The following is a 27,256-nucleotide window of genomic DNA, read 5'->3' as shown; positions in this document are numbered from 1 at the left end:
CTATAAAAGAAAATACAAATGCAGGCCAAAAATCTGAAAAGATGCTCAGCTTCACCACCAGTCCAAAAAACAAACCAAAACAATAGTAATATTCTAATTTCACCTATCAAATTTGGCAAAAATTTAAGGTCTGATAAATATTACTAAGAATGTATAAAAACATCTACCAATATGGAAATGGAAAAACAAACTGCGGCTCATTCGTACATATGACATATGACAATTAAAACAAACTAAATCGATTCCATGTGTCAACACAGATAAATCTTTAAAAATAATGCTGAGTGAACAATAGTAAGTTGTAGAAGTTTGTGCAGTATGATACAAACATTTATATCCATTTTAAAAACATATGAAAGGGTAAATAACAAGAAGGAAAAACAGAAGAACCAGAAAAAAAGAGATTCAACACAGAAAAGAAATAAAAGGAATTTCTGGAGTAATGGTGAAAGAAAACAATACCTTAACAACAGCTATGCAACAGACCCAGAGAATAATCAGTCCACAGTGGAACAAAAAAGAGAGTTCCAAGAGGAATGTTTCCAAGACAAATTTTAAATTGCTATATTTAAATATATTGAATGGGAATTTACAATTGGCAGAGTTTGGGCATAAATTATTAGAAATGGAAATACAGAAATCAATGCAAAGGAAAAAAAATGAGAAATTTATTAACCAGGATAAATGAAAAGTTATACAGAACAAGAAATATAATCATAGCACTATACCTGGCTCAGTTTTGAAAAACATTTACCAGGTCATAATACTGAAAACTTTGAATACTAACTTAATGAAAATCTATATTGGAAAGGTGGGGAGAAACGATATCTGTGTATTTTGGAGAACAGAGGATTAAGAGAGCTAAATCATGTTATGCATTGGTAAGTCAATGGAAAATACCTATAACAAATAAATTAATAAAGATTAATCAGGGCTTCCCTGGTGGCGCAGTGGTTGAGAATCTGCCTGCTAATGCAGGAGACACGGGTTCGAGCCCTGGTCTGGGAAGATCCCACATGCCACGGAGCGGCTGGGCCCGTGAGCCACAGCTGCTGAGCCTGCGCGTCTGGAGCCTGTGCCCCGCAACGGGAGGGGCCGCGATAGTGAAAGGCCCGCGCACCGCGATGAAGAGCGGTCCCCGCACCGCGATGAAGAGTGGCCCCCACTTGCCGCAACTAGAGAAAGCCCTCGCACGAACCGAAGACCCAGCACAGCCAAAAATAAATAAATAAATAAATAAATAAAAAAAAAAAAATTTAAAAAAAAAAAAAAAAAAAAAAAAAGATTAATCAAGTTTCTTCTGACACATGGAAATAAATACAAGAAGAAAGAGGGAAAAAATATGAGGGGGAGGTTGAAAGTGACTGCTGCTGAGAGGCAGAATAAAGCAGAATATAAAAGGTATAATAGAGGACAGCTGTTTTACATGTAAAACCATTTGACTTTCTAAACCATGTACTACTGATAAAAACTAAAGTGAAGTAAGAATAACTAAGAGCATAAATTAGAAACATGTTTAAACACACATACAAATAGTACTATACATGTTTTGTGAATAAATATGAAAAAATTTTTTTAAGTACTGAAATACAGATAGGAAAGATATATAAAGTTAGAAGAGTAGCTACCTGGAGAGGAAAGGGAAGAAGAGAAGCAGAGAGCAGTGGGCTGTATCTGTAACACTTTATATAATTTTTTAATTAGTAGCAAATATAGCAAAATGTAACAGTTAAATCTAGGTGGAAGACACATGGAAGTCTTCAAATATACCCCACTATAAAGAGAGCTCTATAAGGACGGGTATTATTTTATTTTGTCTACCTATTTTTATCTGTTTGTTCTTAAAAAATGCCTCGCGGGGCTTCCCTGGTGGCGCGGTGGTTGAGAATCTGCCTGCTAATGCAGGGGACACGGGTTCGAGCCCTGGTCTGGGAAGATCCCACATGCCGTGGAGCAACTAGGCCCGTGAGCCACAACTACTGAGCCTGCGCGTCTGGAGCCTGTGCTCCGCAACGAGAGAGGCCGCGATGGTGAGAGGCCCGCGCACCGCGATGAAGAGTGGCCCCCCCTTGCCGCAGCTAGAGAAAGCCCTCACACAGAAGCGAAGACCCAACACAGCCATAAATAAATAAATAAATAAATAAATAAACGTGCTAATAATTAAAAAAAAAAATGCCTCGCACACAATAGGTATACAATAAATATTTGTGGAATGCACTTTTCTATATATTAAAATATTTCATAGTAAAACGTTTAATAAAAAATACATATGCTTCATTAAAAAGCTCAAATAATTGATAATTATAGAGTAAAAAGTCTTCTTGCCCCTCCCCAGGGATAACATCACTTTGTCATGTATTTTCCAGACATTTTTCAAATACAATCTATATGGGACACTAAGTATTGTTTTACAACTTGCTTTTTTCAGCATGGTTTATTTTTTAAATTACTGACAAAATTTTTAAAACCCAGACTCTGCCATTCTTTATTTCTTTATTTATTTCTTTATTTATGGCTGTGTTGGGTCTTCGTTTCTGTGCAAGGGCTTTCTCCAGTTGTGGCAAGCGGGGGCCACTCCTCATCGCGGTGCGCGGGCCTCTCACCATCGCGGCCTCTCTTGTTGCGGAGCACAGGCTCCAGACGGGCAGGCTCAATAATTGCGGCTCATGGGCCCAGTTGCCCCACGGCATGTGGGATCTTCCCAGACCAGGGCTCCAACCCGTGTCCCCTGCATTGGCAGGCAGATTCTCAACCACTGCGCCACCAGGGAAGCCCCTGCCATTCTTTAATTTGGCCCATTCTCAAGAGATCATATGACAAGTCAGCGCTTAAATTCATGGCCACAATCCTCAAAAATGTGCTGCCCAGCAAGCCCAGAAGGTTTCCCTAGTCCATTCAACCTCCTCCTCTCCTAGAGGACTTGTTTAATAATCCTTTCGGTTTAGATTTCCAATACTTCCTTTCCCCTCAATCTTAGCTGATGACCTTGCTTCCTATTTCACTGAGCAAAGAGAAGGAATCGAGAGAGAGAACTTGCACAACTTCTCATCAGCACACTTACCAACCTTCTGTGTCTGTCTGTGCCCATATATCCATTACTATAAACACTGTCCATTACCCTATCGAAAACCTCCCAATACGGTCTTATTTCCTACTCAAGGACACCACTTTCACAAGCCTCCCCACTCTCCTGCATCAACAATTTTTCTCTCACTAATGTTTCATTCCTGTCAAACACGATATAATATCTCTGATTAAAAACAGAAAGAAAAAAAAAATTCCTTGTCCCCATAGCCCCCTCAAGCAACCAGACCATTCATCTGCTGTCCTTTATGACAACACTCGTCAAGAGTCATCTATATTCACTGTTTGCATTTCCTCCTCTCCAATTCACTCAACCTCGCTGCAAACTCCCTTTCCACCTCTATGAACTCTTGTCAAAATCTGTAATGACTTCTACCTTGCTGAATCCAATGGTTAATTCTTAGCCTTCATCTTACTTGACCCATCAGCAGTGAATACTATTGATCACTTCTTCCTTCTTAAAATCCAGTCTTTGCTTGGCTTCCAAAACAGCACTTTTGGGGTCTCCTCCTACTTCAGGCTGCTCCTTTCCTTTTATTTCTCCTTATCTCTTAAGCATCTCAACTTTGAAATGGCCCCAAGCTCTGTCACTGGCCAATTTTTCTATTTACAGTTACTTCTCAGTGATCACATCCCCTTCCCAACTTTAAATACCACCTCTACACTGATGACTCCCAGATTTTTACTTCTCTTGAACTCTAAACTTGTCTTCTCCAGCTGGATATCTAACAGGCACCCCAAACATAGTACAATCAAAATTCAACTCCTGATTCCACTCCCAGACCATACTTGTTCTTTTCACAATATTCCTGTGTTCTTCTTCCTGGATCCAACACCCTTGGAGCCATAGTTGATGTCTCTATCTCAGACCTCACATGTGATCCACAACATGAAACACTATTGGCCCCATCTTCAAATTATCTCCAGAAATCAACTACTTTTCATCACCTCCATTTCTACTTCCCCATACTTCCTGGTTCAAGTCATTAAAATCTCTCACCTAGATTTTCACAAGAGCCTCCTAACTGATCTTCCTCCTTCCCTCTTTGCCTCACTACCGTTTCTCTCCAAAGATGCAAAAGTGATCCTTTAAAAATATAAGTTAGATCATATTACTCTCTTGCTCAAAACTCTCTTATGTTTTCTCTTCCAAACAGAATATAAGCCAAAATCTTTACAAAAGCCAATGAGGTCGCATATGATTTATCCTGCAGCCACCTCCCCCATAATCTCCAACCTCATCTCCCATCTCTCACCCTTGTTCACTCTACTCCAGACACGAAGTGTCACTTTATTCTTCAAACATAACAGGGCCTTTGTAATAGCTATAACTCTGCCTAGATCATTCTCCCCTTCAGGCCTCTGCCAGACAGGTTAAAAGTCAACCCTTATGGAATTGTGTCACTTTAAGCTCCACGAGGACAAGGATCTTGCTTATCAGGTTTACAACTGTATACTCACAGCCTAGCATACTAATTGTGGGAGGAAAAGAGGAAAAGCTAATATTTAAACCCATTTTAAAAAATCACTTTGAGCTATTTTATCACTATAAAAACTTAAGTCTCATCAAAGCATTTATAAATTTTAAAATACCTATAGAGAGGGAGACAAACTGAAAATATTCATGGAAGCCAATAACTTATGTCATATGTGTTTACCTTCATTTTTACATGAATTCTACCACCAGGCTAATTTCTGAAGTACAGAATGTGATTTTTAAATTATTTTAGAAAATAATGAAATGTACATTCCATTACCTGAGTAAATGAGTCAACTGAAGACACAGCAGCATTACCTACAGGAGTCTGCTGAGCCAGACTGTCCAATAATTCCACTGAAATTCCAATCTGAGCAACAGATGGAGTTCGGACAATATTCATGGCTCCAAAAGGGTGCTGGCTTCCTTCTCCTGAAAAAAATTAACATGTGCCACATATTTTAAATTTAACTTGTATACACACAAATTCCTTTATAAAGATGTGAAGAGGGCTTCCCTGGTGGCGCAGTGGTTGAGAATCTGCCTGCTAATGCAGGGGACACGGGTTCGAGCCCTGGTCTGGGAAGATCCCACATGCCACGGAGCAGCTGGGCCCGTGAGCCACAACTACTGAGCCTGCGCGTCTGGAGCCTGTGCCCCGCAACGGGAGGGGCCGCGATAGTGAGAGGCCCGCGCACCGCGATGAAGAGCGGTCCCTGCACCGCGATGAAGAGTGGCCCCCACTTGCCGTAACTAGAGAAAGCCCTCGCACGAACTGAAGACCCAACACAGCCAAAAATAAAGAAATAAATAAATAAAGTAGCTATAAAATTAAAAAAAAAAAAAAAAAAAAAAGATGTGAAGAACCTCTGATCTATATGCACTAAAAAGTTCTGTTACATGAAAGTTTGTCTCTTCTCAGATAAATGTAAAAGGATGCCTAGCTTTTACCACATTAACAAATAATTAAGAAAACCGAAATTTTCCCCACCGGAAAAACAGCTGTTACTCTTCTAAAACTTACAAAATTATTGCAGCTAGAAATGGAAATTAAGAGAATAAGAGAAAAATAAATAAATGAGCATTAATTAGATAAAAGATTCTCAATGCTAACTCTGAGGGAAGGATATTTTTAAAGATTTTTAGAATTAGTTTTAATATTTTCTGATTATTCCACTAAAGAAAGAGCTTTCATTGCCAATAATACTGATAACGACATGGCATATTTTATTAAATGTCATAAATCACCCCACTCAACACCTGATGATCTGTTATCAGATAGGCAATAAAGAAATTTGCAGCTTATTCAGAAAATAGTAATTTTCGCCTTTACAATATATTTATTTACAAGTAAAATATATAATACATCATAAATATATAAAATATATCAAATGTATATTTGATATATCTGAGCCTCTAAGTGTCAGCTAACGTATACATGAAAAAATAGACCAGTTTTATTAATCCACATAAGACATAATCAGAAGTTAGTCTAATGAAAGAAAAAAAAATCATACAATGAATAGATTTTTGGTTTACCTGCTCTTTTTATATGACTATAAAATGTCTAAACAAATACTACAGAACAAAACTCTAGGACAACACACATTCCTAATAACTAGAACACTTACTGCAAGTATTAAAACTCATTAAATTTTCAAGCATATGAATACAAACATAACTGTATTTTTCTGTGCTTTAAAAATACACACACTTCACTAAACATGACTGGTTTAAGATATTTTTGGTATTTTGAAATTATTTGTTTTACTTAATTTCCACATATTTGTGAATTTTCCAGGTTTACTTCTGTTACTTCTAATTTCTACCAATGTGGTCGGAGAACATACTTTGCATGATTTCAATCTTTTAAAATATGCTAAGACTTGTTTTGTGGCCTAACATACGGCTATTCAAGGAAATGTTCCATAGGCACTTGAGTAGAATGTATATTCTGCTTTTGTTGCATAGAATGTTCTATATAAGTCTATTAGGTCTAGTTGGTTTATAGTGTTTTTCAAGTCTTCTGTTTCCTTGATGATCCTCTGTCTAGTTGTTCTATCCATATTGAAAGTAAGGTATTGAAGTTTCCAACTATTATTGTTGAACTGATTATTTCTCCTTTCACCTCTGTCTATTTCTGCTTCATGAGGCTCTATTAGGTACACAAAAGTTTGTAATTGTATCTTTTTGATAGAGTGACCCTTTGGTTTCAGTCTGCATAATTTTTTTTCATCCTTTACTTTCAACCAATTTATATCTTTGAATCAATAGCTGTATCATGTTTTTTAATCCCTCTGCAAATCTCTACCTTTTAATTGAAGGGCTGAATTTCATGTTAAATAGATACTTGCCAGAGTATCATTTTAATTCCCTTATCATTTCCTTTACTATATATATATTTTTTATATTCTTTAAATGGTTGCACTGGGGACTACAATTAACATCTTAACATAGAACAACTCTAGTTTGGATTAATACCAATTTAATTTCAACAGTATACAAAAACTTTGCTCCTATGTAACTGCTTCTCTCCCTTATGTTGTTATTGTCACTAATTACATCTTTATACCTAGTATGCCCATAAGCAGACTTAAGAGTTTTTGTTTTATGCCACTGTCTTTTATATCAGATAGGAAAAAAAGCAAAGTTACAATGTATGTATTAAGGCTTTTATAATTACCCGTATAGTTACCTTTAGCTGTGTTCTTTTTTACTTAACATGAATTTGAATTACTATCCCAGGTCCTCTCATTTCAGCCTGAAGGACTCCCTTTAGCATTTCCTACAGGGTAAGTCCTCTAGCCACTATTCCAATTTCTGTTTATCTGGGAACGTCTTCATTTCTCCATTTCTGATGGCTAGATAACTCTTGATTGACCTTTTTTCTTTCAGTACTTTAAACATGTCATCCCACTGCCTCTGGACTAAATGTTTCTGACAAGAAACCAGCCATAATCTAGTAAGGACCCTTGCATGTGATGAGCTGCTTCCCCTGCCACTTTCAAGATGCTCTGTCTTGGGCAGTTTATCATGTCTTGGAGTGAAGTTTATCCTACTTGAGTTTGCTGAGCTGCTTAAGTGTGTAGATTAATGTTTTTCATCAAATTTAGAGTGTTAGGGCAATTATTTCTTCAAATATTCTTTCTACCCCTTCTCTCCTCTTCTTCTGTGACTCCCATTATGCGTATGTTGGCATGCCTGATGGTGTCTCACAGGTCTCTAAGGCTCTGTTCATTTTTCATTCTTTTTTCTTTCTGCTCTTCAAATTAGATATTTTACCTATCTTCAAATTCACTGATTCTTTCTTGCACCTACTCAAATCTGCTTCTGAAACCCTCTAGTCAAATTTTCATTTCAGTTACTGTACTTTTCCACTCCATAACTTATTTCCTTTAAAAATTTTTTCTATTGGTATCTTCTATTTGATGATACATCATTCTCCTGATTTCCTTTAGCTCTTCAAGAATATTTGAGACAGCTTCCTTAAAGTCTTTGACTATTAAGTCCAATGTCTATACTTCCTAGGAACAGTTTCTATTCATTTCTTCTGTGAAAGGGCCTTGTTTCTTGCATGCTTCATAGCATTTTGTTGAAAACTGGATATTGAATAATGTGACAACTCCAGCAATCAGATGTTTCACCTCTCCTTAGGGTTTATTGCTACTGTTTGTTGTGGCTGTTTCCTTGTTTAAAGATTTTTCTGAACTAATACTATAAAGTCTGTATTTTTTGTCATTTGTGACCACTGAAGTCTCTGTTCTATTAGGTTAGTGGTTAGCTAGTGAATGGAGATTTCCTTAGAAGCCTGGAACCAAAAAATTCTCCCAGTGTTTGTAGGTGGGCTTTGTGTGTTGAGACATGCCTTCAATGCTCACATCTTCAGGCTTCCCTTGTGGTGCAGTGGTTAAGAATCTACCTGCCAGTGCAGCGGACACAGGTTCGAGCCCTGGTCTGGGAAGATCCCGCATGCCGTGGAGCAACTAAGCCCGTGCGCCACAACTACTGAAGGCTGCGCGCCTAGAGCCTGTGCTCTGCAACAAGAGAAGCCACTGCAATGAGAAGCCCGCACACCACTACAAGGAGTAGCCCCCACTCGCCACAACTAGAGAAAGCCCCTGCGCAGCAACAAAGACCCAACGCAGCCATAAATAAATAAATAAATAAATAAATAAATTTATTTAAAAAAATACTCATGCCTTCAAGGTCAGCCAGCAGGAAGAGCTTAGGACCTTCTTAGGTCTTTCCCAAGCATGTGCACAGCCCTGGACACCCATGTGGTCTTTTAGATTCCCAGGAATCCCCAGGAGAATTTCAAAACCCTTGTTCCCCAAAGTATCTTATTCCCAGCCTTTCCTTCCAAGCTTTTTGGTTAGTCTGTTATTTGCCCCAACCATTGTCACTGCCTCAGGCAGCAGTGACTAATACATTTACCTGTAAACATTTTTGACAAACATGCAGAAAGTCATTTTAGCAGTGGAAGAATTCCAAGTTAAAAGAGATAAAGGCGAGCCTTTTAAATCAGTCTTCCGGGGAACCACAGAACAAAACAAGTTAATTACAATTAATTGTGAATAAGGTCCATTCTGCTCCCTCTGGTATCAGTACCAGTACCAAGAACATGGTCTGTTATTTTCAAGGCTACCACTGAGCTGAGGAACAAGGGTTGGGATCAGGGTAGATTAACTGCCACAAAGTTCACTGTTCTTACAGAGGTTCAGTGTTTTATCTTGATTAAATGTCCCTGTGGTTTCGACAAGTCTTTGGTTAGTTTCCAGAGTCCTGAAAAAGTTGATTCTGAGAATTTTTGCCAGTTTTTGTTGTTGTTGTTTTTATGGAGGGATGAACTTTTGGAGTTCCTTACTCCATCATTTTAATTGTTTTAAGCCTAGAATTATGCTAAGTCCAGAAAACGTACTGCTATTTGCCTGTATAACAGGCTCCAACGATCTCAATCAAGGAAAGTAGTTCAATACAACCTACTACTGCCTTAGTTATAACTACCCAGAGAGTGATCGGCCCAAGCAGAAAGCCCTGTCATCTCTAACCTCCATCCTTTATCACACACAAGCTCTTGGCAAATGAGTGAAGCCCTAAGGAAAACTCTCTAAGATCTGTTGTAAAAATTGGGGCTAAGGAAATATTCTGACTCTTTTATTTTAAAGCTCTCTGGGACTAAGACAACTTAAGATGGGAAAAACAAAAAACCCCTCAGTCTTCAGTAATCTTTAATCTATATTTTCAAAGAAATCTACTGTGCAGTTAAACCATTCCTTTAGTCAATCTTATTCTCAAAACGGGCTTGACACAGTAATTGATACCCTCCAAGTACAAAGGTTCTTGTTTGCAAACCATAAAATATTGGAAAGAAACATTGGAACATAATGTACAAACTTACAGTGAGTGTTTAATTTTGGATATGAATTCCTGACAGCCAAAGTAAAAAGAAAAACATGATCAGTTACACTGAGTCTTATAACCAAAAAATTAAAAAACAAAAACAGCAGGGAAAGTAAAACATCTGACCTGGTCTTTAAAAAAGAACATACATTACAGAAAGTTCTCAGTAACATTCCAATAGTAAAAGCAGCAGCAAATCTTTTAAGGTTGTTTCTCAAAGTATCCCTCTTCACTAGCCTAACACAAGGCACAACTCAGAGGAGAAAATCCTACAGGAAACTAGTGCTTTACTGTCAGTATACAAGGAAAAGCAGTCATCATCATTTACTATCTGGGTGTGACTCTTTTTAAAACTATATACACTTCATTTCACAAAAAATGTTCAGAAGAATAAAGAGATATTAAAAAACCTTATTAGAATTTTAATAAGTACTAAAGTACAGCAAACTCAAACATCCATTCCAGATTTCCCACATTTGCCTGGCTTTTAAGTTATAAATAGCCAAAATGGGCCATGTTCTCTGAATACAACTGTTCCTCAAGTGTCACTAATAAATGTAGAACATATCCATTTTATAAATCTGACTCCTGATTTTAAACACATCTCTAATAGATTCAAGCTTATCATCACTTCTGGTCTTTCTTCTGGCAATTGCATTGTCAAAGTGTAATACTTGAAACCTTGAAATTTTGAAACTTTTAATGGCTCATAATTTATTGAAGAAAGAATGGCCATCTTCTTTGATCTGTAATTTGCAAAACATTGTCATTTTTAGACTTATAAACATTATTTAGAATCAATCCAATTAATTTCATTCATTTCTACATTATCTTCTCATCACCTTTGTATACACACCCACTTTCAGCAATGTCCACTTACAAACTGTATCCAATCAAATTTGGAGCCCAAACATAAGAGATGAAAGAATACCAGCACACATCCTTTTACCACATGTCCAAGATTTTGTCACGAAATACTACGTGATTAATTCCTCCTTGCTGAATGACTAAATGGATAAGAATACCATATTTTCTTTTGGTCCTTAGAAATATACTGTTCAATCATCCATTTTTTTATTTGAGAAAATTCACCTAAGAGACCATAATCTGAAGATTCAATCTTGAGATTTTGCTTATATGATCAACTTCACCACCATCATGAGTCTAGAATGCTGCTATTTGCCTCATTGTATTCATTTTCTTTTTTTAAAAATAAATTTATTTATTTACTTATTTATTTATTTATTTTTGGCTGCGTTGGGTCTTCGTTGCTGCGCACGGGCTTTCTCTAGTTGCGGCGAGTGGGTACTACTCTTCGTTGTGGTGTGCAGGTTTCTCACTGCGGTGGCTTCTCTTGTTGCAGAGCATGGGCTTTAGGCACGTGGGCTTCAGTACTTGTGGCACACGGGCTCAGTAGTTATGGCTCGCGGGCTCTAGAGCACAGGTTCAGTAGTTGTGGCTCATGGGCTTAGCTGCTCCGTGGCATGTGGGATCTTCCCAGACCAGGGCTCCAACCCATGTCCCCTGAATTGGCAGGCAGATTTTTAACCACTGCGCCACCAGGGAAGTCCCTGTATTCATTTTCTGATTCACACAAAATTGTGAAACTTGTTCCCCTATCAATTTTCTTCTCTTTGCCATCATGAACAAAATATGAAAAATTATTAATTCCTAATTCTGTCCAATAAAAGCAAAAAGCAGACAATGAAGATGGTGTCTCCAGTCTCCTTTTACACTTCTTAAAACATGACATAATCCTTTGGACAATGCAATATGAAAACCGTAGGATAAGGCAATAGCAAACTAAGGTGCACATGCTAAATCTGGCCCATAACCTATATTTGTATGACCTAGGATAGGTCATACAATAGTTTTTACATTTTTAAAGGGTTGTTTAAAGAAGAATATGTCACAGAGACCATATGTAGTACACAAAGCCTAGAATATTTACTATCTTAAGCTTTACAAAAATGTTTGCCAACCTCTGCTTCAAGTAATTCCATCATTTTTCCTTTTTCTTATTGTTTCAGCCTTTCTTTTCTTCCACAGTTGAGAATTAATGAGTAACGATGAAATAATTCCTTGGATGAAACAGCAAAATGTTTCAAGATATAGACAAAATAAGATCACTAATATCCTCAAATGCACATTAAATTTATAAAATGGTCCAGTGGACCCCTATGGTAACTGCAAGATAGAATGAGTTTAAAAAATATATAAGTAAATGTTTTCTCTGGAAGACCTCTACAGAAGAATAAAACTCATGAAATATCAATCTTTCTAAGAGTTATAAGTGCTCCCAAAAAGAAACCAAAAAACTAAAAGTGAGTCCACTGGTTAAGATACTTTTGGTGTGCACAGCAGCAGGGATGAAGACTAAAGAAAACTGTTATGCCAAAAATAAGCAATTCACTATGAAGTGGCATTTGAACATGACATATGCTAAAAAGCTACAGAAAAACAACCTAATTATGCCTGCTGAAAATCCTCTTAGTATTGAATATAAATATTTAGAAATCATATATATGTGTATATATATATATCCTTAAAACCTCTGCTTTATTTCTATTGATAGCCGGACAAGCCTGAAATTACATTTTTTAATCATGCATATTCTAAGAGCTATGTGACTTCCAAAGGTCTATCAGTAGTAAGTATTTTAAACCAGACAAAAATAACTTACCTGACATTGTAATATGTCTAGAATTTGGATGTCTGAAATGTATTTAAACTATCAATATTTACGAAGTACCTAAAGTCCATCACTGTGCTCTATACACTCTAAAGAACACAAGGTAAAAGATACAAACAGTCCCTACTCTCAAGGAGCTTACACTCTAATAAGTCAGTAACAATTACTTAACCTTTCTGAATAGGTTTCATTATCCGGGTGATTTTTAAGATCCCTCCTAGAGCTGACTATGATTTTATAAAAACGTAATAACCATTCCTTGAGCACCAACTATGTGCCAGGCACTATTATGCATTTTGCATTATCTCTAATGCTCCGCAAAACACATGCACTGTAGGTATTATTATCCCCGTTTTACCTGGATTCTCCTCTAAGGCTTAAAGAACTTGGTCAAGACTACCCAGCTAGTCATGAGTATCACTGGAATTCAAATGGGTCTAGCAAACTCCAAGGTTGATGCTCATTCCCGTCCATTATCCTGTTTACACCAAATTCTGTAGTATGAACTCTTAACTGCTTTTTATTAATTACTTACTTCACAATAAGCCATTCAAGAAAGGAAATCAAGAAACGTCAGGAAGTAAAAGGTTCCCATTCTGGCTCTAGTTCCACCGCATGCAAACAGACTAATAGTAGTATCTTGAGGTGTTGTTTTGTCCTTTCTAATCCCCTTGACAAGCTCAACCCAATCTTAAAATAAAAACTAGAATAAGTTTAAAAGTTTCTTCTTGGCAACTGAGCTAGATGAAATGAGAGACTGTAGATGTCATGTGTAGAAGCCAAAGCAATGACATTAAAATATGGCAGCAAGCCCAAAAAGAAAAGAGCAGAACTATAAAGAAGAAAGTTAAGTGATGATTTATAACAAACTCTAATTTTAACATTTCTTAAAAATTCCTTTTTGGTGCTAAGCCTTCTTTTCATAGATATTTTTAATGTCACTGCCATGAAAGACAAAGAAAGGCTGAGCAATGTGTCAGATTAAAGACTAAAGAAGTGTGACAATTAAATGCAATTACAATACTGACTGGACCCTAGATGGAGGGAGCAGGAAACTGCTATAAAAGGCATTATTGGGAAAACTGGCAAAACTTTAATGCAGAATGTATACCAGACAAGGTATTGTATTAATGTTAAATTTGTTGAATTTGATCATTATACTGTGATTATAAAAGAATATCCTTGTTCTAGGAAATATATGCTGATGTATTTAGGAGTAACGGGGTATGATATCTACAACTTATTCTCAAAAGTTTCAGGAAAAAAAAAATATCCAGAGAATGATAAATAAAGAGTAACAAAATTAATGAATATGGGAGAAGAATATAAAAAATTCTTTACACTATTCTTGTAATTTTTCTCTAATTTTAAAATTATTTCAAAATAAAGTTGCTTTAATTCCCTAGTGCAAAAAAATTTTTTTAAGTATCAGAAGTGATACTTTCAGAATTTTATTCCAAACTAACACTACCTCACAGTAGGGCCCTGGCCAAAAAAAACAAAAAACAGAAAAAAGGTAAAACCCCACCATAAGGTGCATAGTTCAGGTACCTAAAACACAAAATATCAGCCTTTTCTCATAACAAGAGTGTTCTACAAAGCTCTACTGCATTCATTACTCTATTTTATTCATATAAATATATAATCCCTCTTTATACCACAGGTGATTTAATCAACTATTTCTTATTCTTCTATTAAGTACAATCACATATTAAAGTGCTAAAGACACAATAAAAAGTATTTAAGTTCCACATAAGTGTTTTTATTATATCTGACCTAATGTCCTACTCCCCCACCTGCTCTTCCAATCTTGGCCTCTTCCGTTTCCCATTCTCCACATAATTCTCCACTGCAGATGTCACTGGAATTCTCCCTGAACTGAGGCATTGAGCCATTTCCTCATTGTATCTTGAAACACTTTAAAATAGTTAACCTACAGAGAAAAGGAAGGTTTTAAGTTGAACTTAAGTACGTGTATGAAAGAATATGTGGATGTGGCTTAAACAAACTCTTCAAATAGGATATGAACTCTACAAATAATTACCTTTGACGGACATATGCATATAAACATGTATAAATATGAATAATATAAATTCTATCAGTTACATATTTTTGGCAAAAGAAACTGCTTCCACCTTCCAAGTTCAGAATTAAAAATTTAAACTTTAATTTAAAAGATACTGTGCTCATGTTAACATTACCTGGCATCTAATTATTCATATATAACAGGTTTTAACAGATGTTTAAGTTGTTATAAGTGAACACCAGCACTCAGCTGACCTACTATGTGAATGCTGAGTTCTTTTGTGCATCTTACAGTTTAATAATGCTACTAAGGCTAGATATCAACTTCAGAACTCAGGTAAGACATTTTAAGAAACACTTTCCAAAATTACTGTGAAAAAAATTCAAAAAGTACTGTGAGACCTGATAATACTTAATATCATAGAACTAGAAATACTAAAATTATGTGGAAAATGAGTTTCTAATTCTAATTACAGATACCTTTTGTGTTAATGAGATGGACATACATCAAAATTGGACATACATCAAAAAAGAAGCCTATCTCCCAAAAGACTTCATTAAGAAAATTAAAGATGCAGTCCACTGAGAAAATTCCCAGTACAAACCATGAAATGTTTCTCTGGATGAGATTAAGTCAAAGCAAAGGTGAGCAAATAATCCTTTTGCCTCTGCTATTCAACTCTGAAGGATGTGAAAATTCTGAACTTTGGGGAAATAATGTAGAGTATTTATAACAGATCTTTTGGCTTCCTATTATACATATCTGATTCTCTCACATGCTACTAAGAGATGCAATGTTTAACTTCAGTATGGAGATGGTGAGAATGGAGATAAATATTTTTAATTCAAAATAAATCACCAAAATGTGATTTTTGCCCTAAAGTTTTCATTGTCATATTCAGAATTTCACTAAGTGGGCTGACATAGCAAGGAAAAGTGGAGATGACACGCTATAAAAATGACCAAATCCAGGTTCATAGTTGTCAAACACAGATGTTTATTTTGTTAATATTAATTCATGGTACAGTGTAAAAAGTTAACGATTCATTTAATAATCCATAGAGGAACCACTAAAAAAAAATGCAAAGGTAAAAGTAAAAACCCAATAGAAGAAATAGGGATTTTAAAAATACTCGATCCGGGCTTCCCTGGTGGCGCAGTGGTTGAGAATCTGCCTGCCAATGCAGGGGACACGGGTTTGAGCCCTGGTCTAGGAAGATCCCACATGATGCGGAGCAACTAGGCCCGTGAGCCACAACTACTACTGAGCCTGCGCGTCTGGTGCTTGTTCTCCGCAGCAAGAGAGGCCGCGACAGTGAGAGGCCTGCGCACCGTGATGAAGAGTGGCCCCCGCTCACCGCAACTAGAGAAAGCCCTTGCACAGAAACGAAGACCCAACACAGCCAAAAATAAATATAAATAAATAAATAAAAATTTAAAAAAAAAAGAGTTTCTTGTGATTTAAAAAAAAAAAAAATACTCGATCCAAAAGAAGGTGGAAAAAAAGGAAAAAAAAAAACCCCAAGATAAAAACTTAAACCTAACCATATCAGTAACATTAAACATTAATGGTCTAACCACCTCATTTAAAAGGCAGAGACAGAGGCCAAAAAAAAAGGCAGCACCTAACTACACACTGTTTACAAGAGATACCTAGATTTATCTCAAAGTAAAAATACAGGAAAAATACAGCATGTGAACACTGGAGAGAAAGAACGCTGGAGAAGCTATATAAATTTTAGACAAAGTAGACTTCAAGACAGAAGCATTACCATAATAAAGGGTATTTCATATTGATGAAAGGGGCAATTCATTTTCAATCTTAGACACTCATAAAACAGAGGAAGAGAGAACAACTGTTATGTTTCTTTTCTTTTTCTTGCCTCACTGCATCCTTACTACTTCTATTCAACATGATGCTCAAAGGTCTGGGCAATGCAATAAGGCAATAAAAAGAAATGAAAGGCATAAAATTTGGCAAAATATTGGAAAGAAAGTCTTTCCAATCTATGAAAGTCTTTTTCATAGATGTTCATCTATATAGAAAATTCTAGGATGCAACTAGAACTATTAATAAGGGAGTTTAGCAAGATATTCAATGTGTTACCCTTTCCTTCAACCTCCAGGATACAAAGTCAATATACAAAAATCAATTGTATGACAACACCAAATGCTAGCAAAATATTTAATTTCTCTGACATCCAGTCTCTTGAAAACCAGAAGCTAATAATAAAGATTAAATAGATAATACACATGAAAGCCTAGTACAATGCATTGCATGAGCAGATATTCAATGTTACCCTTTTCTTCATCCTTCAAACATTATAAAATTTTCCTAATTGGCTGCTCTGGCTCTAATCTCAACAAGACTCTCCAACCCATCCTAGACGATGATTTTACTAAAACATCATTTTTTAAAGTATCATTCTCTTGCTCAAACACTTGCCTGCCAGAAAAAAATGTAAACCCCCCATAGCATAACCAGCACACAACAGCTCCACTTTACCTTTAAACCTTACCCCTCGCCCCACACGTCCCAAATAGAAGTCTATCATGCTACCTTTAAAAGTCTCCTCCTCACTGTCACTTGAAGGTGCAGTGTATACTACTACTTTCATGACTGATGATTTCCAAATGCAATTCCCATCCTCCCACTTCCATCCCATCCAAACCTATTCATACTTCAAGTTCATGCTCCAGTCTAATCTTCTATAGAGCCACTTTCAATTATCTCAGCTCAGTAACCTGCTTCCTTTGAATACTGTCTTGGAGTGATCTTAATATTCACACACAGATACGGAGACCCTGAATGAAAGCAGTCATCAATTTGAAATGTATGTGCTAAGAATGAAGTTGATATACAACAGTCTTTACCTAAGCAAGTACTTTTTTCTTCTGTAACCTGTTTAATGGAAATGTCTACAGTAATTTCTAGTATATTTCCCAAGCATTCACAATGTAAACAGACAACTTAAAAATCATGATATAGCAAAAGACATACAGTTACCCACTTTTTAAAATATAAGTTCCATACAAATTTTAATTTTGTTAATATTCCCTTTTATGTGCTAATTTGAGTTTGCATACAATTTCTGTAAAGCAAAGAATCTCTTTATATAATTAATACTCCCAGTATTTCATGATTTTTACTAAGTTTTTGATTAAATGTCTCTTCCGCACTAAACACCAAGCACAGCATCTAAAGGTAAAAATTGCAAGAGACTCATTTAAACTTCCCCAAGTCTCTAACCACCAAACTGTATCTCCTAAGCTTGTGTCTTTTATTTATTTACTTTTTTTTAGGATTTCTAGATCCCATGGAGGGAGGAAGGAAGAAGGGAAGTTTCTTCTTGTTTCTTAACATCAAACCCTCCCTTCTATATTTTCAAGTTTAGTCCTATCCTAATTCTCAACCATCACCCCAGATTGTTCCATCATCAGCCTAAAAGTATATTCATCGTATAACTCCTTTTCAGAACCCAAGAGCTACAAAGAATCTTCTCTCAAGCAAAATAAAACTCACAGTAACTTGTTTTAAGATGTCCTACCAACTGCAATTCTCTCAACAGAGCAGTCCCGACCTTCTCTGACCAAAACCTTTCTGTGCGAAATTAAGAAATCTGTTCATCAACCAGCAGAGAACCACAAATACTGCCAAAGTTTAACATGAAATTTGCTTCACTTCAACTAACCTTCTACCCTCCCTACTCCCGTAAAATTCTTCTAGATTTCTTACTTAATAAATTCTCAGTTCAATCACAACTGCCTAAAGTTACTTCAGCAAGTCTCTCTTCCACCCTGATGTGCTAGTTAGCTAGGTTTGCTCAATGTAATAAAACTTATTAAGGGCATCTCAAAGGTTCAAAAATATAAATCCATTACAAGTCCACCTATTCTTATATTTCAATAATACAAAATTCCCTAATATGAATAAAAAGTCTAATCTTTTCTGTATAAATTAAGAATTCTAATACTTTAAACATCCGAAAAGCACATTTTCCAAACACACTTGGAAAGAACCACCCAAAACATTTTAACAGCATTTTATAATTTGTTTAATGTTGATAATCAGTAAGTCTCTAAATATTTTAAGCTGTTTTTCCTTTAATAAAGCATTGTGCTTTACTCATTAAAAATACTGCCTTGAAATTTCATTTTGTTTTCATAGATAAAGCTATCAAAAGCCATGTTATAGGGCTTCCCTGGTGGTGCAGTGGTTGAGAATCTGCCTGCCAATGCAGGGGACACGGGTTCGAGCCCTGGTCTAGGAAGATCCCACATGCTGCGGAGCAACTAGGCCCGTGAGCCACAACTACTACTGAGCCTGCGCGTCTGGAGCTCGTTCTCCGCAACAAGAGAGGCCATGACAGTGAGAGGCCCGCGCACCGCGATGAAGAGTGGCCCCCCGCTCGCCGCAACTAGAGAAAGCCCTCGCACAGAAAGGAAGACCCAGCACAGCCAATAATTAATTAATTAATTTTAAAAAAAATCCATGTTATAATGGAAATGATGAGAAATAATTTATTTTTTAAAAGGCAGGAGAATAAAAGAATTACTTTTATCATAATGGAAATAAATCCATTTTCCTATAATGGATTAAGTATTACTCTGGGACTGGATTTTAGACTGTTTTAGCTAACTCCACAACAGAAAATATGTCACTGAGTAATTATTATTGTTAAAGTTTTGGTTAGAGCAACTGTATTAACTCATTTTTGATTGCTGAATTTTCTCCAGATTGGATGAAATAACACAATAAGGAAATGTCTGGTTTTTTTTTTTTTTTTTCTGTTTTGGCTAGACAGCTCTTCCTATGGTGTTCTAACATACATCCCCTATCTTTGTGTGTTTGTTCATATTGTGCATAGTTTTCCTTCTCCCTAAAATGGTCTGATTCTTCTCTATGAGGCATCTGAGATTACTTCACCTCTTCTTTTACTTTTACATCTCTTAATCATATAGACTGTGCTAAATCATCATGAATGTAACTTGTATGTCACATTGTAATTTTTTTTAATGTATTTGTCTTTTGTTCCTTATTCCAGATAATAAGTTCCTTAAGGGCAAAGAATATATCTTCAATTAGTATTAATTTTCGTGACCTTTTTACCATTGTTTCTCAGAATTTTTCACAGTAGGACAGGGATGTCTTCCTTCTTGCTCTCCACCATCCTTTAGGGCACTGTCTTTGTTTCCCAGCATAGCAGAAAGAGAAGAAATCACAGAAGGGTGCACAGTCTCAGTGTTTTAAGGCCCAGATCAGGGAGTGGAACATAATGCAGGCACTCACACTTCATTGGTGAGAACTTAGTCACATAATTACAACCAACTGAAAGGGAGACTGAGAAATGTAGGATGTAGCTGGGTAGCCATAGGTCTAGCCACAACTGTATTTTGGTGGGTGACTAGGACTCTCCACCACAGGTATGTTGATAGAACTTAATGTATCTGGTGATCAGTTTATAACTGCTATAAAAGAATTTATTAGTTCTTTGTCATCGATGCTAAAATTTCTGTAATCAGGTAAAATTCTTACTCATAGTTTTCCCAAATGGTATGTTCACCATTTTTTTTTTACACACACACACACACACACACACACACACACACACACTGTATTTTATTTTTACAAGAGGTAAATAGACTGACACCAAGCATTGTACATGGATGACCACAACAAAAGCAACAATGATTGCAATTACCAAACATGAAACACACTCATACTATGTCATAATATTGACATTCAGTCCAGTAATCCTCCACTGTAACAGCTCCTTTACTTTGCAGTGAAAATTGATTTGTATGTTCTTTGCCTCTGAGCCCTTGTGGGATTTTCTTTTTGTGTCTGGGTTTTTATGATCTCAGAATGTTATGCCCACTGCCCCCAACCTTTTGGGTGTCACAAGAGAAAAGGGAAAAGACAGCCAAAGGCAGTGCAAAAATGACAGAAGAAAGTACTTTTCACTATTTCCAAGGCATCTCCTTCAGGGAATATAGTGATGATCATAAATGAAAAAGAGATGTTGCACCCCTTTCCCAACTCAAAATGTTGGCAAAGCTAGAGCAAAGAGAAGAGAAGGTAAGGTAAGGTAAGGACAATTAAATTGACAATTTAATTAGTATGTCTCCAAAAACAACCAGTGGGTCCTGGTATACTAGATGGTGGCCAATATTAACCTTAATCAATGCATATGAGTCTGGATACAAAATAAGCCTGCACTTTCCAACTATGCAAAGGTTAATAGCTGGCTGGCTACTAGCCTATTGCTACACAAACAAAACCCACCACTTTATGTTTAAGGCATTGCTATCATGTTCCAAAGGTTCCTCACACCCAAACCAAAAATCTCTCTCTCTTGTCCCAAGTTAGTTGCTCCTCCGCCTGTATCGCTTATTACTATTAATATCTACCAGTATCCATTTAATTTTCTAGCATGCTTTCCAACTAGTAATTTGTTTAAAAAACTGTATAACAGTATCTATTTCCATTTCTCTTTCCTTTTTAAATCAATATATATTCATATAAACATCTATATAAATATTCATTTATGTACTTTATGTTTTATTTTAAAATGGAGTACTTTGAGAGCTCCCAAGTGAGTATCAAGTGAATGTATTTGATGATGAATGCAGAAAAATATGTCATTACTTCCTCTTTTTAACAAATGGTGTTGGAACAGTTTGATATCCACTTGCAAAAAAAAAAAAATCAAACTTCAGTCCATACCTTGCACTAAATACGAAAATTCATTCAAATTGGATCCCAGATACAAATGTAAAGTCTAAAACTAAAAACATCTAGGAGAACACTTTTGTAACCTTGGGTAAGGCAAAGATTTCTTAGATGCAACACTAAAAGCACAATCCAGAGAAGAACAAACTGAAAAACTGAACTTCACCGAAATTAAAAACATGCTCTAAGTAAATCAACTATACTTCAATAAAATAATTTTTAAAAAGATGCAAGGGAACAAATCAATAAACCAGATGTCTGCAAAAAGACAAAACAAAAAAACACACAAAAACATATGCTCTATAAAAGACACCATAAAGAGAAAAGACAATTCAAAAACTAGAAAAACATGTCAAATCACATATCTTATAAATAACTTGTATCAAGAATATATAGAGAACTCTCAAAACTCAGTAAGAGGGGACTTCCCTGGTGGCACAGTGGTTAAGAATCTGCCTGCCAATGCAGGGAACATGGGTTCGATCCCTGGTCCAGGAAGATCCCACATGCAATGGAGCAACTGAGCCCATGAGCCACAACTACCGAGCCTGTGCACTAGAACCCGCGAGCCACAACTACTAAAGCCCGTGTGCCATGGAGCCCGTGTGCTGCAACTACTGAAGCCCACGTGCTCTAGGGCCCGCATGCCACAACTACTGGGTCCACACACTGCAACTACTGAAGCCTGCATGCTCTAGGGCCCACATGCCGCAACTACTGAGCCCGCAGGCCTAGAGCCCATGCTCCACAATGAGAAGCCACCACAATGAGAAGCTCGTGCACCACAACGAAGAGTAGCCCCGGCTTGCAGCAACTAGACAAAGCCCGCAAGCAGCAACGAAGACCCAGTGCAGCCAAAAAAATAAAATAAAATAAAATAAACTCAATAAGAAAACAACGCAATTTAAAAAAAAAGGCAAAAGATTTGAATAAACACTTCACCAAGGAAGATACAGAGAAAGCAAATAAGCACTTCAAAAAATGCTCAGTATCATTAGTCATTAGGGAAATGCAAATTTAAAACCTAATGGGATACCTCTATATATCTATTAGAACACGTAAAACTGACCATGCGTTGACAAGGACAGGGAGGAAGTGGAACTTTCATATACTGCAGATTGAAATGTAAAATGGAACCACCATGTTGCAAAATAGTTTGGCAGTTTCTTAAAGAGTTTAACACAGAAGTACCATTATGATCCAGCCATTCCACTCTCAAATATTTATCTAAGAGAAATGAAACCATATGTCCATATAGACTTATACACAAATGTTCATAGCGGCTTTATTTTTATGAGCCAAAAACTGAAACAATCCAAATGTCCATCAACAGGTGAATGGATACACAAATGGTGGTATACCACACAACTACCCAGAAATAAATAGGAATGAATTACTATTGTAGTGAGTCATACTACAACATGGATGACTGTAAAAGTAATCATGCTGAGTGAAAGAAAACCCTAGAAAATGCAAACTATTTTATAGTGACAGAAAGCAGATCAGTAGTTTCCTGGGGTGGAGGAGGAAATAGGAGAGGGGATTACAAAGGAGCACTAGGAAACTTTTAGGGATGATGGATATGTTCATTATCTTGATTGTGGTAATGGTTTTACAGGTGTATACATATATCAAAAATTACCAAACTGTATACTTTAAATATATGCGAATTACTGTATGTAAATTATAACTCAATAAAGCTATTAAAATTGTTAGTCACAAAAAAACTTAATTTTCCCTGTTCTTTGAGGGATTTCTTTAGAAAGAATAAAAGTCATGAAATATCAATATCTGCCTAAAAGAGAAACTGAAAAATTAAAATTAGGTCCAATGGATCCTGATGATACACAAATGGTTAGAACACATCAAATATAAATAAATACACACACACACATCAATGATATCATAATTCTTTAAAAAAAAACTTATTACTTCCAGAGTACGTTAGGGTATCAACTCATTTTTTGAACACTGATATATTAATAATCAAGCATTTATCCTGCCTTATAATGACGCTACCCATAGCAAGTGTCTCTTTACAGCTAATAAATGACAATTAGAATATTATCATTTTGAATTAGCTAATCTAAGCATTGCATATAAATGGCTGCTAATTTCCCAAAGAGATAACTATATATGTGTGTGTGTGTGTGTGTGTGTGTATACATATATATAAAATACACTTCCTGATCAAAGAACACACCATTGCCTATAATAAACTTGCCAAAAAATTTTTAAAATGCATTTGAATGAAATCTGATCAAACCTCTAAATCCAGATAATTTACTGGAAATAGAGACAGAATACATTAAATCTTTGATTTTTATAAAAAATACTTGAGAGATCTATCAACCAATTAATTGCAATGTAGGGACTTTACTATTCAGATGCTGACTGAAAATATTTTAAAACTTTAAATATATAAACATAAGACTTCTGAGACCATTGGAAATCTGAACACTGATTAAATGTTCAATCCGATATTAAGAAATTATTTGTTTTTAAGTGTTCAGGTGTACAACAAAGTGATTCAGTTATGAGTTGGTCATTTTTGAAGCTGCGTGATGACTAGAGAAGGGTTCAATATTCCATTTGGTCTGCTTTTGTACATCTTGAATTTTCTATAATGAAGTTTTTAAAAATAAAGATATCTTATTAAATTCACTTTGTAACTTGTATACATACAAAGATATAAAAATCCAAAATAAATAAAACTGGCTTAGGCCAAATTTCCTCTTTCATATTGCTCTTGTCCTTTTTGATAAGGAGGTTATATTAGCGTCAAAATCTAAACTTAGGGGCTTCCCTGGTGGTGCAGTGGTTAAGAATCCGCCTGCCAATGCAGGAGACACGGGTTCGAGCCCTGGTCCGGGAAGATCCCACATGCCGCAGAGCAACTGGGCCCGTGTGCCACAACTGCTGAGCCTGTGCTCTAGAGCCCGCGAGCCACAGCTACTGGGGCCCGCGCACCTAGAGCCCATGCTCCGCAACAGGAGAGGCCACTGCAATGAGAAACCCGTGCACCGCAAGGAAGAGTAGCCCCCACTCGCCGCAACTAGAGAAAGCATGTGCGCAGCAACGAAGACCCAACACAGCCAAAAAAAAATAAAATAAATAAAATAAAAAAAAAAAAAAAAAAAAAGAATTCAAAAAAAAAAACTAAACTTAGGGTAACTTTGCTTCTTTTCCTATTCTCTGACACTTTATATGAGATATGAACAATCTGTTTCATAAAGGTATAGTGGAACTTTGTAAACCATCTGGGTCTAATAGTTGTATGTGAAAGGGAGAGGTATTTTTTTTTTAAATTGGAGTAAAACTGCTTTACAATGTTGTGTTTTTTTCTGCTGTACAATGAAGTGAATCAGCTATATGTATATGTATATCTCCTCCCTCTTGGACCTCCCTCCCAACCCCCCCAATCCCACCCATCTAGGTCGTCACAGAGCACCACGCTGAGCTCCCTGAGCTATACAGCAGGTTCCCACTAGTTACCTATTTTACACATGGTAGTGTATTTATGTCAAACCTAATCTCCCAATTCGTCCCACTCTCCCCTTCCCCCACTGTGTCCACATGCCCATTCTCTTCGTCTACGTCTCTATTCCTACCCTACAAATAGTTTCATCTGTACCGTTTTTCTAGATTCCACATATATGCGTTAATATATGATATTTGTTTTTCTCTTTCCAGCTTACCTCACTCTATATGACAGACTCTAGGTCCATTCACATCGGGAGAGTTATATTTTTAATTACTCATTTTAATTTCTTTATTGATATTGTATCTATTCGTGATTTAAATTTATTTGAGTCAGTTTTCTTTAGTATATTTTTCTAGAAAATAACCAATTTCATCAGTTCCTTTGTTGTTCTCAAATGTATTGGCATAAAATTTCTTGTAAATTTTACTTAGTCTCTACTACAGTTATAGTTATGTCTCCATTTTCACATTTTCAATAACATTGTGTCTTCTTTTTCCTAAATATATCTTTTCAATAGCTCATCATTTTATTAGTCTTTTCAAAGAATCAGAATTTTATTTCATTAAGGCCCTCTATCATTTCTTTGCTTTCTGTCACTAATTTCTATTCTTAGCATTACCATTTTTTCATCTACTCTCTTTGAGTTGCTATGTTCAATACTTAGCCCACTCATTTCAATCTCTTTTCATATACACACATTTAAGCCTAAGAGTTAATCTCTTTAGTACTACCTTACCTGCATTCAAAAGGTTTGATATGCGATGTTTTATTTTGCTTTGGTTTCTGTGGAAGTTTAATTTCCATGGTCATTTCTTCTATGACCCATTAGTTAAAATATTTTTGAATTTCTAAACATGGCAATGTTTAATCTTTTGATTTGTAATTATACTGCATTGTGGGTTGCATACTGATAATCTCCCATTTGCTACAGCTTGCTTCATGACTTGGCATGTGGTCAAATTTCATAAATGTTCTGTGTACTTAAAAAGTGTGTATGATCTAATTATTAGTTTCAGGGTTCTATAGTGTCCATTAGCTCAAGTTTGTTAATTCTTTATTCAAATTTTCCTTCTTTACTAGTATTTTATTTACTTGATGTATTAATTATCAAGAGGTATATTAAAATATTGATTGTAAGGTTGTCCACTTATCATTGTAAAGTCAATTTTTTTTTATATTTGAAGTTATGTTTTATATACACACAAATTCATGACATTCACTTTTTCCTAGAAATATTTAAGTCTTCCTAGTGAATTATTTCATTCCTAGTGAATGAACCTCTTAATCCTTGATAATGCTTTTGCCTTAGTCCCATTTTTCTAAAATACACCTATAACAGCTTTTTGGGGGGTTCCTTGTGTTAGAATATTTTAGACGTGTTACTGATAAACATCACTATAATTATTAGTTTGCTGCCTTTAAAAAAAAATCCCATCCTGGAGTCTCCATGCTTTCTCTGGTAAGTTTAGTCTGTTTAGATTTATTTTGATAACTGATATATGTAAAATTATTTCTACCATCTCATTTTGTTTTTCACATACCATGTATTTTCCCCTCTTTTTCTTTTTTTTTAAGTTTTCCTTAAAATTTTAACAGGATTACTTGAAAGTAGAATCAATTTTATTACTCCTTCTAAACCACAGGACCTTAGAAAGCTTACTCAGATCACTACCCCTACTATCATATGCACTGTTTTCCAGTACAGTATTTAATTCTTGTGCATTTATTTGTTGTATTGTTTTATGTAATCAGGTTGTCCTGATTTGTCTATATGTTTACCAATTTCTTTGCTAACTTTGAGTCTTGCATACCCTTCTACATTCAGGGATTCAGTTCCTTCCTATTAAAGTACAACTACCTTCAGCAGTTCTTTCAGTAATGGTCTATTAGTAGTAAACTCTACATCTCCACATGAAAACACATTTATTTCTCCTTCACTTTACAATGATAGCTTTGAGGGTTATTTTATTTTTCCTTGGCACCTTGAAGATACTCATCTATTGACTTTTGACCTCTATTCATGCTGTTCATAAATCTGCTAAACTGACTCATTGCTGTTCAGTTATTAATGACTTGTCTTCTCTCTCTGGTTCCTTTATTACTTTCTCTTTATATTTAACTTCACTAAAGTGTATTGAGTTGTCCACATTTTTTTTCTACTTATTTTTTCTATTTTTAGGTGCAGCTACAGAAAAGAGAAAAAGTGATTTGATAATGACTCTTTCTGATTCAGTAGGTCTGGGGTCCTACCACAAATGTGCATTTCTAACAAGTTTCCAGGTAATGCTGATGCTGCTGGTCAGGGACCCATGCTTTAAGAACCACTGCCTTAGGGATTAGGGATAATTATCTCAGGGAACC

The 27,256-nt window shown here is 35.9% G+C and overlaps 1 protein-coding gene across 3 annotated transcripts in view; it reads right to left on the bottom strand.

Moving 5' to 3' along the window:
- The window catches only part of HIKESHI (heat shock protein nuclear import factor hikeshi), a 34,557-nt gene that overhangs the window by 2,995 nt on the left and 4,306 nt on the right, over positions 1 to 27,256 (bottom strand). For all 3 annotated transcript variants that reach the window (XM_057553786.1, XM_007168492.2, XM_007168491.3), the window contains one exon: positions 4,842 to 4,993. In XM_057553786.1, the coding sequence (XP_057409769.1) occupies positions 4,842 to 4,993 (152 nt within the window). The remainder of the gene's footprint in view (positions 1 to 4,841; positions 4,994 to 27,256) is intronic.

The sequence above is a fragment of the Balaenoptera acutorostrata genome, chromosome 9, assembly GCF_949987535.1.
Source record: "Balaenoptera acutorostrata chromosome 9, mBalAcu1.1, whole genome shotgun sequence".
Classification (NCBI taxonomy): Eukaryota; Metazoa; Chordata; class Mammalia; order Artiodactyla; family Balaenopteridae; genus Balaenoptera; species Balaenoptera acutorostrata.
This window is presented reverse-complemented; position numbering and strand designations above follow the sequence as displayed.